At 35.6% G+C, this 17,887-nt stretch overlaps 2 protein-coding genes across 3 annotated transcripts in view; both read left to right on the top strand.

The window, feature by feature from the left end:
* The first annotated feature begins 35 nt into the window (after positions 1-35).
* LOC143730945 (uncharacterized) lies at positions 36-7,994 on the top strand. The gene is made up of 6 exons (XM_077221534.1): positions 36-178; positions 283-339; positions 867-1,190; positions 1,367-1,594; positions 5,976-6,045; positions 7,373-7,994. The coding sequence occupies exons 2-6, from the start codon at positions 291-293 to the stop codon at positions 7,401-7,403; spliced, it is 702 nt and encodes a 233-aa protein (XP_077077649.1). The 5' UTR covers positions 36-178; positions 283-290; the 3' UTR covers positions 7,404-7,994.
* LOC143730944 (uncharacterized) overlaps positions 7,993-17,887 on the top strand; it is a 36,007-nt gene continuing 26,112 nt past the window's right edge. Inside the window, exons 1-6 of one of the 2 annotated variants that reach the window (XM_077221533.1) lie at positions 7,993-8,179; positions 8,268-8,327; positions 9,574-9,915; positions 10,694-10,930; positions 11,563-11,662; positions 13,815-14,133. In XM_077221533.1, coding sequence (XP_077077648.1) covers positions 8,173-8,179; positions 8,268-8,327; positions 9,574-9,915; positions 10,694-10,930; positions 11,563-11,662; positions 13,815-13,878 — 810 coding nt within the window. In that variant the 5' untranslated portion in view covers positions 7,993-8,172 and the 3' untranslated portion in view covers positions 13,879-14,133. Of the gene's footprint in view, positions 8,180-8,267; positions 8,328-9,573; positions 9,916-10,693; positions 10,931-11,562; positions 11,663-13,814; positions 14,134-17,887 lie in introns of those variants that run through there. The other variant, XM_077221532.1, reaches the window with a different exon arrangement.

The following is a 17,887-nucleotide window of genomic DNA, read 5'->3' as shown; positions in this document are numbered from 1 at the left end:
TTGTGGGCGTCGGCAGTCCAGTTAATGATTGACGTATGACATGTAAATCTGCTCACGTGCTCAGGAGGGTAAACAGATAATTTTCCTGAAAACTCATTTCGTTCATTGAAATAACCGCAATACGATCTCAATAAAACGGAAAGACAGTAAACACGGAGTTTAAGCTTCGAAAGTCAAGGTAAGATTGTTTTTTTTTAGACCTGGCCAACCAGTCAGTCTCATCTGGACAGGAAAGAAAAAAGAAAGGCAGAAATAATTTCAGTCTCTCTAATGATTTGTCAGGTGTCATCATGGGATCTTGGATGTTGGTTTGGACTCTGTGTACCACAGTCATTCTGAGTGAGTGAGTCTGGTGTTATTGAATGAAATAGTTAATTATTAAACTATAAAAACCTGTTTGGGCATGTCATATTACTTCAAAGAAGTATAATCTCTGTGTTTTTTTTAACCATTGTTCTCAGCAGCAAAGAACAGTTTTATCCACAAACATTCATCTAATTAAAATTGTTAAAGTAAAACATGGAAATTACATAAATACAGAAAAAATCCAAACACTGTCAATAAGAATGTTATTTAAAAATTAGAATGCATTTATAAAAACTTTTATTACAATAAAAACAAATGTCTATTTTTTTCACCAATTACTGAGTCATTTGGAGTGACACAATCAATTTCTAAATAATTTTCATGCTTGTAAGTTTGGAAGAGTGAAAGTTTTGCATCCTAAAACTATTGCTTTACAATTAGTATGCATGCATTTCTCCAAAAAAGTGGTGAAAATATAAAACTCATAGGGACCAGTCAGTCTGCAAACCCTATTATGTGATATTATAATATATTCATTATTTTTGAATAACTGTCCCCAGTGCCTGTGTGTCTTCATGGATCAATATCAGTACATTTTAAGACTGGACGACCTCTCTATGTTGCGCTTGGTCAAACTCTTGTTTTGGAAGCTGATTTCAAGAAAAATCCAGACGACGTGATAGACATGGTGACGTGGGACAGAGCGAGAGGGAAGGACAATACCAGACTCTCAGGTGCTCATGGAAGCAGAATATCTTTCGAGAAAGACGATGCACTTCTGCGGATCACTGATGTTGCAGAAGAAGACTTTGGGATCTACAAGGTCACCGTTACAGACAGTAATGGATATCAGGAGCATGACTCTGTAGAAGTGCGAAAGATAGGTAAATATGACCATAGTTTCAGTTTAACCATTATCGGACTGACCTTTGCACCGGCTGTTTTGAATATTTTCTTTTCTTGCACAGCTATTTAAGTTCAAAGGCATGTCTTGCAGAACGTACTCACACAAAAACCAGTTGAACAAGTTGTTTTTCCGTACTTCTTTCTCTCGTTTCAGAGGAACCTCCTAAGGCGGGGATTGCACGTGTGCTGGAGTGTGTGGTGGACAAACATGACAAGACGCAGTGGGACAGTCCTCAGTTCTCATGGCTTGTTGATGGCGTTCCAGTAACCAATCAAACCGGCAGCAGACTCAATATCTCAGAGTTTCAGGGAGTTAACTACACATGCGTCATCAAGAACGGCCTCAACATAACACTCACGACGCATTATGAAGCACCAAAAGGTATTTTTTCAATGTCAAGAATGTACATGCCAAGAATGTATGGCTAGTGTTTGGTATCGTTTGAAATTTAACATTCCCGATTCCAATTCTTATCGATTGCTAATTTCGATTCCAAGAAGGTAAAAAAACCAAACTTGGATATCATTTACATTTATTCTAAGCCTTGTTGCAAAACATTTCATTGTAGCTGAATCCCATAAAGAAAAATATACAGGCTAAAGAACACTCACGTTTGCCTGTGGCTTAAAAATACCATAGCAAAAACAACTAGCTTAACTAATATCCATTTCAAGCATTATTAAAGAAAAGTAAACACTCAGTAATTAAAATAGAACACGTAAAAAATGAGCAATCACACAAACAAATACAATAGAACAAAGATATGATTTAAATAAAAAAGTATTTTAAGATTTTCATGTATTCGGGTACAGAAACTGTAATTGTATGTAAAATAACCATGCACTTTAAAAATAAAATATACATTACAAATATAGTTACAAAATGTATTCAGTCAAGAACAGCAAGTGAATTTTCTCTTTGTCTTTTGTTGTTTAGTTAACGTTATTGTAGAGACAGCAGCGGGAATAATAGGCTCCTGTCACTTTAAGAGCTGCACGGATCCAATATACTGTTACAGGCGCGTTTTCTTTCTCAACTGTTAACGTTCACGTGAGACACATAACCGACTGTGTTTACGAGGAGTTTTTTGTGTGTATTTGCCTGTTCAAATGCAAAAAGATGCGGAAGAGATTTGGATGTGTGCACAGCACAGAAAACAGCTCTTCTTGCGCTTAAATGGTTTAAAATGCACACACTGGAATCGACATACGGAATGGAAATGCTCCTGTCTTATCGAATCCACGGTTCTTGGAAATTTGGAACCGGTTCTAAAATGGAACCGGTTCTCGACACCCGACCCTACGTGTGGCCTTTTTTAATATTTTATGAGTTATTTTACGGTGTGTGCTTTAACCTTACACCTTTAACCTTATTATTTATTATAGTTACTATATTACTACCTCAGGTTAGGTAGAGCAAGTCAAATCTGACCTAAATCATAAGCGTTCAAAAGGTACTTACAACTTGTTCAGAAGACTCCTCTGTGGTTTAGTTCTTGCTCAAGGTTTATAAACAACAATACTGCTAGACAATTGATTGCAATTAGTATAATAGTTATTTATTAATATTCCAAAAATAAAAGTTAAACCAAAACTAATAGCAAAGTTACAATATAAAGCAAGGTCTAAATCAAAGGTACAATCAGCTGGTTTTCTGGCGTCGAGAGATACCGCTAAATCAGTATCTGCTTGTTCAGTCTTCTCCTCAGTCTTTTATACTCAAACAGTTCACTGCCGAAGTCAAACTCTCTCCTGTTGTCATCAGCTGGAGAGCTGCCGAGTCTTCCATGACACTTTTAAGGTGTTTCCGACGTAGCCTGCCCGCTCTCTTCTTGGCTCTTTTTCTCTTGGTTCTCCGTTTCTTCGTCTGTAAAATATACCTTATCTACAGCATTACATTTTTCTTAAAAGCAATTCTTATCTTATACATACATGCTCTACTCTAAGTTACTTAATATAAACATCTACTACTTTTATAAGGTCAAGTATACATGCATAATTGGTATTAATTTTTGTATATAATTTCCAATACATTTTCATGCAGCATTACAATTTGGCTTACATAAAAGTACTACAAAGCAAAACAGACATTAATCAAGACAGAGTAATTGCAAATAATCATCTTCATTAACAGAGTAAATGTCCCAGAAACTCTGTGGGTAGTTAACGTTATGTCCGTCATGTCTCCTAATCAATCGTAATGTAGGACTGGGTGGTTTGACAGTATCTAGATTTAGCTTTGATGCATCAAATCTGATCTTTTAATTTACACATTCAAATGATAAAGAAAAAATGGTAACGCTTTACAAAAATACAACTGTTCATTGTTAGTTCATGATAGCTCAGGTCCAAAAATAATGTTAACAGATATAACTTTTTATATTAATGATGCATTTGTAAGTATTGAAATGAACAAAGATTAAAAAATGCGGTAAAACTTTACAATTATTTGACCACATTAGTTAACAATAAAAAATACTTCTACAGCATTTACCAATCTTAGTTCATGTTATTCTCAACATTACTAAAACATTTTCAAGATCAAATGTTGTATCAGTTAACGTTAGTTAATGTACTGTGAACTAATATGAACGTGAATGATTTTATTAACTCTGACAAAGGTTAATAAATGCTGTAAATATATACTGCTCGTTAGTTCACGTTGGCTGATGCGTTAACAAATGAGACCTTATTTTTAAAGTGTTACCAAAAATGCTTTCAAAGTATTTAGAAATGTTTTGGTCATGTTAAATTGTAATACTGAGAACAAGGGAAGGCAGACATAGTTTAATGAAAACAAAACCAAAACAGGGAAACACTGAGAACACGAACATGGCAGAAACATTCAAAGACTGACCTAGCAAGAAGGGAAACACAAGAGATATTAATACACAGGCAATAAAGACTACAAGGAACTACAAATATGGCCACCAGGACAGGAAACAGGAAGTATAACAAAAGTCACGCCAGGGAACATATAGTAACATTCTGTCGATTTGTATTGTTTAATTTATATGTATTTTTTTTATGTCTTTGCAATCTGTGCACGTTTGTGTGCGTTTGTCTCAATTGTGTGCCACATGCTTAGTATGTCTATTTTCTGTTGCTTAGTCCTGTTGTAAATATAATTGTAATGTATTTATTTGATGTATGCCTATTGATAACTTGCCGGGGACTACAGCCGGAAATTAGCCGTATAGGCCAAAGCTGCTCTTTTTATCAAAAGGGACTGTCCACGTCATTATAAACTAATTAACTAAACTAAACTAGCTAATTTAGTTGAATAATGTTGACAAATCAAACATTTTATTGTGGAGTGTTACCAAATATTTTACATATACGTTTTTTTTTCAAGGGCAGTTATTCATCAAAACTTTTGTGAAATTTGTGCATAATATAGTTCATATTAATAAGACGAGCCTTTATTTCATTACATCATATCCTGTAATATGTATTATACCCATAACCCATACCCATATATATTATACCCATAACCTGTAATATATATTATACCCATAACCCATACCCATATATATTATACCCATATATATATTATACCCATAACCCATACCCATATATATTATACCCATAACCTGTAATATGTATTATACCCATAACCCATACCCATATATATTATACCCATAACCTGTAATATATATTATACCCATAACCCATACCCATATATATTATACCCATAACCTGTAATATATATTATACCCATAACCTGTAATATATATTATACCCATAACCCATACCCATATATATTATACCCATAACCTATAATATATATTATACCCATAACCTGTAATATATATTATACCCATAACCCATACCCATATATATTATACCCATAACCTGTAATATATATTATACCCATAACCCATACCCATATATATTATACCCATAACCTATAATATATATTATACCCATAACCTGTAATATATATTATACCCATAACCCATACCCATATATATTATACCCATAACCTGTAATATATATTATACCCATAACCTGTAATATATATTATACCCATAACCCATACCCATATATATTATACCCATAACCTGTAATATATATTATACCCATAACCCATACCCATATATATTATACCCATAACCTGTAATATATATTATACCCATAACCCATACCCATATATATTATACCCATAACCCATACCCATATATATTATACCCATAACCTGTAATATATATTATACCCATAACCCATACCCATATATATTATACCCATAACCCATACCCATATATATTATACCCATAACCTGTAATATATATTATACCCATAACCCATACCCATATATATTATACCCATAACCCATACCCATATATATTATACCCATAACCTGTAATATATATTATACCCATAACCTGTAATATATATTATACCCATAACCCATACCCATATATATTATACCCATAACCTGTAATATATATTATACCCATAATATATAATTCTCTCAAATATAATATATCTGTGGAAACGGTCCTCAGCACTTTTTACTGTCAAACAAGAAAACTAGATCTGTGAGGTTCTCTTATTTTGTGTTTGCTCGAAGTTCAGGGTCTCTTTCTCAAACCCTCTGATTTTTAAAGCTTGCTCAATGCAGTGCACTTGTAATCATTGCTGTGCTTTTGGGCCCCAAAACTGCTGCTTGTGGCTGTATATCGATTCATGCACATGGTTTCTATAGTAATGTCCGTCAGCTCGTCTAAGCTGGTTTTAATGTGTTGTGTTTGACTCTTCAGAATGTCGGTCCTGTTGGACGGGATTGATTGCAGTCGGAGTGCTGATAATAACAGCTCTCTGTGTGGCCGGGTAAGACCTCTTCTCTCTTCTGCTATATATTTACAGTATCTCACGAAAGTCAGTACATCCCTCACATTTCAGCAAACATTTTAGTATATCTTCTCAAGGGACAATACTATAGAAATGAAACTTGGATATATTTTAGAGTAGTCAATGTGCTGCTTGTATTGCAGTTTATATTTACTGTCCTCTGTATATATAAAATAGACAGTATATGTCAGTTTTAGGGCTGGGCTATATATACGGTACAACAGGACTAAAGGCTCCTTTGATTTTATTTTCCTCTAAACCACTCGATGGCACAAAAACGTTCCTAAACATCTGCTTTTCAAGATGCATCTGCGCTAATTTAATCTAATATTTAATGTTTTTAAAAAAAAAATATTGTAGATTTTAGTAGCAAATGAGAATTGATAAAATTATTGACATATTTTGAGACAAAGATCTTGTTAATGATTTTAATTAAAGCAACAGTTTTTCAATAACGTAAGAATATGTAAAAGTATGATATTTGGGGTGATTTTGTTGACATGACAGTTAAATATCATATATTAAGTTGGGTGTCCATTTTAGTGATAATCACCATATTAATAATGAAACAACCATATTAAAAATATGATATTAATCATATTATATAATAAAATATAATTTTTTGGTACTATTGTGGTAATATATGAAATTAATTATTTTGGGATCTCATTCAATGCTTTCAGAATCTTAACTTTTTTTTAAAATAATTTTGTCTCTGTATTTTTAAAATATATTTATTATTAACATATTTTAATGACAGTATATTTATTGAGGGGGAATTGGGAAGTTTGAAAGAAAAGGGAATTGTTTTATTTAAAATAGTATGATTGTTTTGAACAAGTATTAACTTAGGCATTATTAAAAATATATATTATTTGTATAAAAACTTGTGTTTTACCCCATGTGTCGGTGGGGTAAAATACCGCACCACCTACATATACATTTATATGATTTTTAAACAAACAAACCACTTTAATGATTTATTTTCACACAAAATCCGTTGCTTCATCAATGTTTAATACAGACATATATATTTTTTCTGCAATCATACACTATGGGTATAGAAAAACTTTTTCTTAAGGTATGCCTTCAGCCCATATTAACTCAACGTTAAATAGTAAAATAGTTTTACAACTTTTTTTAAATAAACTTAAATAGTTTTGCATGTAAATAAAAATGATAAATATAAAATAAATATAAATTTTGAGATGTCAACTTATTCTCGTAATTTAAATGCAATCTTTTTAGCTCAGCCGTAGCCTGTTTACTTCATTATTGTCACATACTGTACACTTTTTTATTCCAGGTTCATGAAGAAATACTGGGAAAACCGCTAGCATCCAGCCAGGGAATGAGCAGTCACTCAAACACAGCTTTTTATTTAATTTATTTACGTTTAAGCATTTAAAGATTGTGATTATTTTGATTTAATTTATTTTACCTTCCTTTGTTGATATACATCCTTTTCCTCTCTTTTTCTTTTTTCAAAACATAAGCATTTATTAGAAATGCATATAAATGCAATGTTTGTTGTTGTTGTTGTTGTAAATGATTGTTCACTCTGAATATATGTAACTCTCAAACAGTTCTCAGCTTCCAGGTTTAGATGTTCTCGGGAAAGTCATGTTTTCTTACGCCTCACGGAAACGTTTTTGACTCGATTCTGTGCAGTTTTTCTGTTTGCTCAAATTGTAGATTTGTATAGGCTATGTTTTATTTATTTATGACAGATTAATGTGCTTGCGTTTATTGTTCACTTGGCTAAACCTTTAAAAATGACAGTTCCTAAAGTGCCTATATGGATCTATGCGTTTTGTTTAAAAAAAATGTATATCACTCTTCATAAGCCATCTACCTCATTTGTTCTCATTATTGTGAATGTATGAGAATAAGAAGTTTGTTCAGTGAATAAATAAGCTTTGAGCGTATGAAAGATCTGCTTGTTGAAACAGAGAATAGTGGCTTTACTCCACAGGAAAGGGAAAAAGGAAACTGGCTTTGCAAACACGGTGACGCCTCTGACCTATGACCTGCTGAACTCCACACAGTCCCGTACTCACTGACAACACCGAAGTTTGTGGACACAAGCGTCTCGTTCAGGAAGTTATGAGACGTGAGTTATGAAAAGCATCATAAAGTTTCAGACTCCGCCTGTAATGTTGACTTGTGCTCGCATGTTTCTGGTTCTCTTCTTCACACAGGAGACATGAAGCCTCGACTACAGACATTCACCCGGACCGTCCTGCTTTTGCAAGTCTGCTGTGAGTTATTATCTGTGATGTCTTTATGTGTTTATATAGAGTTTATATGGGAACACTTGAATTTGATTGGCCAATTACAGCATTCTTGATGTTACTTTTATTTCAGCTTCAAATAAATGCTGTTCTTCAGAAAGAATCCACCCCAAAAAATCATGTTTTTCACAAAAAGTAGTACAGCTTTATTTAAAATTGCTAATAATAATGATTATAATGTTTCTTGATCAGCAAATTACTATATTATGGGGGACATAATGACAACAATATTTAGATCGATAATTTTTCCTTTTTAACATTTACATTTCCTGGCATTTAAACACCATAAATACATTTGGATTAATTAACTATACTATTATTTATTTATTATGTATATAAAAAAAATAACGTTTATTGAATGTTGGTGTATTTTTAAATGTATACTTTTTAATTCTATTTCAAATAAATTCTGTTATTTTCTAACTTTCTATGTATCAAGAAAACAAAAATACTAAGCTGCACAGCTTCATTCAAAATTAATAACAATGAGAAATGTTTATTTTTTATATTATTGTAGACGTAACGCCTCCAATATTTAGATTATTATTGTTTTTGTTTTTAAAAAAACAATTAACGTTTTCCCTTTTTCAACATTTACAATTCAGTAAACAGTCTACAGTTATTATTGAACTATGTTATTTCAATGATTATTATATAAAAGTATTAATGAATGGTGGTGTCTTGTGTAATTGTCTATTTCAAATAAATTCTGTTCTTTTATACTTTTTATTCATCAAAGAATCCTGAATTTGTTTTTATCAGTTTCCACAAAAATATGAAGCAGCACAACTGTTTTCAACATTGATGATGATAATTATAAATGTTTCTCACACAACACATGACCAATATTCAGATTAGTAGTCAACCATTGTTTTAAATAAATACATTTATTTATTTATTAAAAACAAATTATATATTTTGTATATTATTTTTTATACACATTTTTTTAATATAATTTTTTTTTTTTACATTTGCATTTTTTGGCAACCTTAATCGTCTACTGTTAGATTAATGAACTAAATTATTTTAATAATTATTATATAAAAAAAGTAATTTTAAAAAAAGTAACTTAAATTTTGATGTTGCTGTTTTATAATGTAAATAACTCGCAGCCATGTGTTTGAGAATTTCCAGTTAAAGGCTTTTGCATCAAGCTCATGTAATCATAATTTGCAGATATAAGTATGTTTTATAATATATCCTGTAACCGCAGGGCTCTGGAGCGGCCAGTGTTTGTCCGTCCACTTCTCAAACCCGCAGTCTGTGTATGTAGTCAAAGGCCAGGATTTGATCCTACAGGCACAAATCAAGCTTCTGGAGGGCGAACGCGTGTCTAAAGTGACATGGGAACGCAGCGCAAAGACTTCTGGGAAGAGTTCAACAGTAGCTGAGTTTCCTCATAGAGTTCCCTCTGATGGGAGAGTGACCGTGGAGCAACAGGGATACACACTGAAGATCAGGGGTTATCAAGCATCGGACGGTGGCGTTTATACGGTCACAGTGACAGACCAATCAGGACACAGACGTTCTGCTCAGAGAAACGTTGAGGAGTATCGTAAGATCTTCCCATTCATTCACACGAGCTCTGATGATGCTCCTCAAACACTGTTGTACTTCCACCTGAGCCACTAAACATACAGACTCTATTCACACTTATATATATATATATGTACAGTGCTTATCATGAGTGAACACACCCATGCTAAAGTTGACTACAAAGAGGAATAAAAAATCAGTTTGTAAATTGATCTTAATGCCTTAATTAAAAAAAAAATATGAGGAAAAATCCAACCTTTAAGGACACCAATTTTCTTTATGAATGAATAATGTATCGTAAATAAATAAATGTTCTTCATTAAAATACCTGACTTGCGTAAGTCAGGACACCCCGATGTTAAATTCCCATAGAGACAGCAGATTTTTATTTTTAAAGGCCAGTTATTTCATGAATCCAGGAAACTATGCATCCTGATAAAGTTCCCTTGGCCTTTGGAATTATATTATTATATATGTAATATATTAATAATTAATAATATTATATATTATTATTATTTGAAGAAAATAGCCCCACAACATCACATATCCTTCACCATACCTAGAGATTGCCTAGAAACAAAAAACATTTTGTATAATCTCTCTTATTTTGTTAAAATGGACATTTTCACAGATTCTGCAAGGGGTTCACAAACTTTTAAGCAGCACTTTATATCACAAATTGTGATATTCTATAAAGTGGTTTCTACAAATGCACTCCATAACAGGACTTTCTTCATTATGTCCTTGCACTTTTCTCCAGTAATTGAGACGGTTTGGTGTGTGTGTGTGTGTTTCAGTGGCAGTGAATCACGTGTCAGTGATGGTGAACGTGTCTCACTCTGTTCTTCACTGTATGGAGGCCTGGGGAACTGATCCCTCCTTCACGTGGCTGTATGAGAAAGTGGTGGTGACGGGGAAAGTGGGCCATGTTTCGGCCGACGGAACGTCTCTGGTCGTCTCCGGGACCTTCTGCGGACACTTCACCTGCGTCGTGAGGAACAAACTGGGACACAGTTCGGCCACATACACCGCAGGTACGCCACTCAGCGGCGGGGTCATTCATGATGGGAAAATGCTACTGTGTTTCGAGCATGTACAGTCAAACCAAAAATTATCCAGAAATCAGATATCATTTTTGATATATTTTTACAAGTGGGAGCAGGACAGGTTCATTTATGTAAGTGAGAATAGCAAAATAAAGTAAACTGTGACATATTATACCCAAAAATTCTTCATACAGACAGTTGTCTACAAGTAAGATTTATAAAAATTTGGGACCAAAAATGATTCAGACACTTTGACCTGTGACTAAGTGTTTTTTCTTTAATAACTAATTCACCTTTTTAAACCACAGACTGAACAAAATGAAGCATTGCTTGGTAATTGTTTGAGCTAAACTGGTATTATCTAATTGTGTAGTTAAATTTAACAGCTGACAGATAATCAACATAATTCATGTCTGAGAGTCTAACAGAAGGACGTACAAAACCAGTGAAATATCAACTCATAATTCATAACTGAGTTCTTGTCATATTTTATTAACATTTTCTGAACTGTTGTGAATAAACTCTGATAATGTGAGAAGCGTTGAAGGTGTCTGAATAAATTTTGGTTTGACTGTTACATCTGTAAGGTTGACCGTCTGATGTGTGTGTGTGTGTTTCAGAGCCGTGTGAAAGCACAAACAGGAGCACGAGCGCTGTCATTGTGTTTCTGCTGCTGTTGCTGGCGCTCGTAGCCGCTTCTCTGGCCTTTCTACTGTGGAGGTGCATTTAAACAAGTCACGTGTTGTTTTAGTTACAATTTAAGTTTTTATTAAACATCACGGTCACAGTAACACACTTACAACGACATCTGTGAGGCTTAAAAGCAGAAATATGAAGCTTGAGTTTGCTAAAGCTTTAATGTCACTATTGTTAGAATCTAGGATCAGCGTTCTCCCCTAAACGTGATCGGACAGACCAAACCGTAAGTCGTAGAGACTTGAAACATTGAGGGCTGGTAGAACTCACGCCATCTACAACTTCACCAAGTCTCACCCCAATCGGCCTGATGGTGGCGCTACAGCGGTCTAAAGTATCGTTTGTCACAAGTGTCTTAAATCACTGGTATCCTTGGCTCAAGACGAACAAAACGCACGTCTTGGGTTTGATCGTCACCCTGGCGAAGTTTTCAAGTATTTTGGATTTTTCAAAAAAACGTACTAGTCCTATGTTTCCCGCCGGGTCGGAACCAGACGAGACCAGGGGCCGGTTTCACAAAGCTATTTTAGACCGGTCTATAGTGTTAGACTAGTCTAAAATTTGTTCATAGACTAGTCTAATGCAAGTTAGACTGTTTCACAAAAATAAAGTCTGACTTAATTTAGACTAAAAAAATTAGACCCCTTTCCCCCAGGCTAACTCGGGTCTAAGACTCTGTTACCTTGGCAACCAGCAGTAACAATTAGTTTCAGTACAAACAGCCAATAGAAAAGGGAAAATGGCTCTTAATTTGTGGTTTGCTGATGGCGTTATGGAGAGAGCTATGAGAAGGGAAAGGGTTTTTGGATATTTCCACTTAAATATTAATTTTTTGGCATCTTGTAACCTTGTTTTTTTATCTTTTCTGTACGTCTTTAACGGTTCGCTCAACGGTCGGATTAACGCTCTTAACTATCATAGCAATCTTTTTCCAAATTAAACATTTCTTCTTGTTACCACACTCTACGCTAAATTTCCCAAGTAAAATGTCCTTGTAACTGTTGAAGTGTCTTATTTTACCCAGAATGCATTGCAGTGTAGTCCTACTTGAGATAGTCAGAGTCTTAAGTGCTTTGTGTAACGGTCTGATTTAGATGTCTATCTGAAGTCTGACTATCTACTATATATAAGCCATAGTCAAAGTCTATCTTTGTGAAACCGGCCCCAGTGCAGAAAGATTCTCTGGCGTCTGATTGTCAGTAATTATTGAAAAGTTGAAATTCGTGACTGGACACAAAAATGTTTGAAGTGGCATGGCCACTTTCACTAAAACGGCTATCTCTCTTGAAGGAATGAGATCATTACATCTATGTACGGGCTCGGTCTGTGGTCGTGTGAAAAAGGATGTGGCGACTGGCCACTTGGTGGCGCTATAAAATAAAAAACATGAAAACGGCTATAGCTACGCAGCGTTCAGTCTGATTGACTTGAAAACTGGCATGCGGTGTCTTTGTCCAAGTTGCTGCGATTGTCTACGAGGACATTAGCGTAATCTCGAAAAACATGTCCGCCGTCGGGCTTTAAAGTTTGAGCGGCTGTCAGACAAGGTTAATGGAGGCCCAACGGAACGAAACTCGCTGGGACTGTTTGACGAAATTCGAAAGAAATCGACCACCGGGGGCGCCTTCGCGTTTTTCACCTGCGTAAAGGATCTCATATTTCACAATTTTTCGCACACGCCCACGACATTCATACCGTATGGTAGAAGTCCTCATTCTGAGCAACTTTGCCTCTATCGCCGCCGTCAATCCATTCGTTCGTTAAATATTGGAGATTATTTCAAAAACCTACTTCTGCGAACTAGTCCTAGGTTTCTAACTCTATCTCGATAACTGTATTTCCTTAGTAAATTGCCTATTTTGGCTGTAAATGGTCTTTTCCATCTATAATCGAGGTGGTTAAATACTAAATAAAACAAAATACCTTTTAACGCATTTAAAATACCTTTTTGTTTTAATTATTCTGATTTCTTTTGATTATTCTGATTTCTTTTATTTTAATGTCTTCTATGTAAAGCACTTTGAATTACCACTGTGTTTGAAATGTGCTATATAAATAAACTTGCCTTGCATGTTTAAGGCCTTAAAGCGCTTGAACCCCGTTATCAATCAGATTTTAGAGTTTCTTGACTTTTCTAGTCAGTTTTCTCACAAATGTCCCATTTTCTCCAACACAGGAGACACTGGCATGGACACAACAGAAGGCAGAGACTGACAGAGCCGTATGAAGAGGATCTGTGAGACTCGTACAAACACTGACAGTCACTTGAAGCTTTCATAATACATTTTTATACTTTATCGATCCATGCTTGAGAGATGCTTTTGTATAATATTAGATATTTATTGACAAACATGTTTATATAACCAATTTATACTAGCATCACCAGGAGGTTTCGTTAAAACGCTCTTTCCTGAAATACTTTATATGTATTCTTAATATTATGCTTGAAATACAAATATATACCATTTAAATAAAATTGATTTTTATACACTTTATATTTTTAAGCCTAAATCCATAGCTAAACATCCACACTTTTTATACAAAGTCCATCTTAATATTAAATATTGTATAATATGGTAAATGTGATAAATAGTTATCATGATGAAAGACATTCTGATAAAATAATAAATAAAACACATTTTGAGTTATAATTGTTTATATATATATATATATATATATATATATATATATATATATATATATATGTGTATAATTTTTTATTATTATTTTAGTCATTTGAATGAATTTTTATATATACATTATTCAATTGGTAGCCACACAAAAAACTGTTTACACAGATTTCTGTTTTCGGTTCCCAGTTTTGTCTCGTATATTTATGTCTGTGCTGGATATCAGATATTTCAGATGTGATCTTAAACTGACAGTTTTAACCACAATAATCTGCATTTTGGACTATAATTTATAAGTCAAAAGTGGACACTGAAGACTAGATGACTTTAACCTTGATATTTCATTACAGATGACAAGAGGGTGAGTTCTTCTGGACAGTAATCAGTATAAACTACATCAGCATGTCAGACATTTGCATAATGAGCTCTTTTGTATTCCATAATTATGAAGTCAAAATTTCAAAATTTTACCAATGGGAAAGACGTGTAAAGAATGGTGATTTAAGTATCATCGTTTTCTCTCATTCCTGCATAGTTCACCCAAAAATGATCCCATAATTTACTCACCCTCAAGCCATCCTAGTTGTATATGACTTTCTTCTTTCATCCGAACACAATCAGAGTTATATAAAAAAAATATCCTGGCTCTTCCAAGCTTTATAACGGGGGAGAATGGTTTTGATTTTGAAGCCCAAAAAACTGCATCCATCCATCATTAAAGTAATCCATACGAGTCCAGGTATTAATAAAGGCCTTCTGAAGTGAAGCAATGCGTTTATGTAAGAAAAATATCCATATAACTTAATTAACTGTAATCACTGGCTTCCGGTAACGGCTGTATGTGAGTCGAGTTTCGGCAGAAGAGTGACCTCTGACCCGACGCATGACCAGTGACCTCTGACCCGACGCATGACCAGTGACCTCTGACCCAACGCCTCTGTCCCAACGCATGACCAGTGACCTCTGACCCGACGCATGACCAGTGACCTCTGACCCGACGCATGACCAGTGACCTCTGACCCGACGCATGACCAGTGACCTCTGACCCAACGCCTCTGTCCCAACACATGACCAGTGACCTCTGACCCGACGCATGACCAGTGACCCCTGACCCGACGCATGACCAGTGACCTCTGACCCGACGCATGACCAGTGACCTCTTACCCAGTACATGACCAGTGACCCAACGCATGACCAGTGCCACTTTGACCCGACGCATGGCCAGTGACCTCTGACCCGACGCATGACCAGTGACCTCTGACCCGACGCATGACCAGTGACCTCTGACCCGACGCATGACCAGTGACCTCTGACCCAACGCATGACCAGTGACCTCTGACCCAACGCATGACCAGTGACCTCTGACCCAACGCATGACCGGTGACCTCTGATCCGAGGCATGACCAGTGACCTCTGACCCGAGGCATGACCAGTGACCTCTGACCCGACGCATGACCAGTGACCTCTGACCCGACGCATGACCAGTGACCTCTGACCCGACGCATGTGACCTCTGACCCGAGGCATGACCAGTGACCTCTGACCCGAGGCATGACCAGTGACCTCTGACCCGAGGCATGACCAGTGACCTCTGACCCGAGGCATGACCAGTGACCTCTGACCCGACGCATGACCAGTGACCACTTTGACCCGACGCATGACCAGTGACCACTTTGACCCGATGCATGACCAGTGACCTCTGACCCAACACCTCTGACCCAACGCATGACCAGTGACCTCTGACCCGACCCATGACCAGTGACCTCTGACCCGACGCATGACCAGTGACCTCTGACCCAACGCATGACCAGTGACCTCTGACCCAACGCATGACCAGTGACCTCTGACCCAACGCATGACCAGTGACCTCTGACCCGACGCATGACCAGTGACCTCTGACCCGAGGCATGACCAGTGACCTCTGACCCGACGCATGACCAGTGACCTCTGAACCGACGTAGGATGTAGCGTAAGCTTAGGTGAGAGAAGACGTCTTTCGTGAACATGTGTACAGTCGAAGCCAGTGATTAGTTTATAAACTTTGAAATATGGATATTGTTCTTACAAAAACCCTTCAGTCTCTATTGCACTACTCAATGCCATTATAAAGCTTGGAAGAGCCAGGATATTCTTAAATAAAACTTAAGATTGTTTTCGGCTGAAAGAAGAAAGTCATATACTGTACACCTAGGATGACCTGAGGGCGAGTAAATCATGGGATTATTTTCATTTTTGGGTGAATAATTCCTTTAATTTCAGTTTGTATTGAATCTCCTGTTCCGTATCGTTAATCTAAGTTTGCTTCTGTTTATGTTCTATGGAAAGTGGACCTGTGGATATGGAATACTTGCATATTCACAGGTCTTTTCTACTGCTCAATAGCTTACTGCTAACATAAAGAGCTTAAAATGTCAAACAGTCTCGGAGGAGCGTTAACGTTAATCCCGCTTTGAGATTCTTCCAGAGAGACGAAAGCACCGCTGGAAATTTGCATTTACCCAGTTAGCACTATAGAATCTGATACAGAAATCCCTGTTTTCACGTCGACACACTGACCCAGTCAGTCAAGGAGCTTCAGTCTGATGTGATGAGATCCGTGTGAGCTTCATCTGTCACAGAACCGATAATAGAGCATCGCGATTCATCACACAACAGGCCCTTCACTGACCTTAAACCGTACTAGTGAGATATGATGGACTGAATGAACACTGTATCCATCACTGCAACGGATTTTAATATCTGCCGTTTAAGGTCAGACTATTTCTCAGTATTTACGTGATTTATACAGTTTTCATTTCACAATAGTTTTATTTTGTACTGTTATCATCGGTGTTGTTCTTAATAACTAAAACCATTTAAAAAAATAACTTTCGGTAATTAAAAATAAAGCTGAAATAAAATAAAATATAAATAATAGGTGAAAAACACACACACACATATAAACTATTAAAATGATTCTAAAAAAACATGCACTGATTATTTTCTCAAATAAATTCTCTGTATTTCACAATGCTATGCACTTGACCCAACCTATTTTTATTTTAATGCATCAATATTCGATGTGATATCCAGAGGATACATCTGGCAAAACTGGATAAAATATGAAAAATAAGTCGAAACACTTACTGAATTAAACATGCACAAAGTGAGATCGTGATGTTGCATGCTACTTTTTAAAAAACATTTGTTGCATAATCTGCACTGTTTTACACACAGAAAATGTAAGATTTAATGCAATATACAGCCAAGAGTTAAGACATTTTAAACTCAGTTTAAAAAAAAAATGCAAAACAGCCATTTTTAAGTCTAAGCTGAGTGGACATCATGGTTGTCTTAATGCTTAAGTGTTTAATTTGGTCCATTGTGTTGATGTAGAAGAGGTGAAGCTCTAATATATTTTGGATGTAATGTCAGTCGATTTAGGATTATAACACAAAATCAATGTGGTGATTTAATCTCCAGTGCACGGATGAAATGGACAAAGCCAATGTGTTTCAAAAGCAAAGCTTTTTATTGCAAGTATTAGTGAAAGATACACTCCAAACTGAAGCAAAGCAACACTAAAAGGCCATTGATCTACAAAGAGAGTATTATTAAACAAAGAAAGACATTTCAAAGTA

This window comes from Siphateles boraxobius, unplaced genomic scaffold, assembly GCF_051911475.1.
Source record: "Siphateles boraxobius isolate OS27281-9 unplaced genomic scaffold, OSU_SipBor_1 84, whole genome shotgun sequence".
NCBI classification, from domain to species: domain Eukaryota; kingdom Metazoa; phylum Chordata; class Actinopteri; order Cypriniformes; family Leuciscidae; genus Siphateles; species Siphateles boraxobius.
Note: the sequence above shows the minus strand (reverse complement) of the source record. Positions and strands in the feature narration are given on the sequence as shown.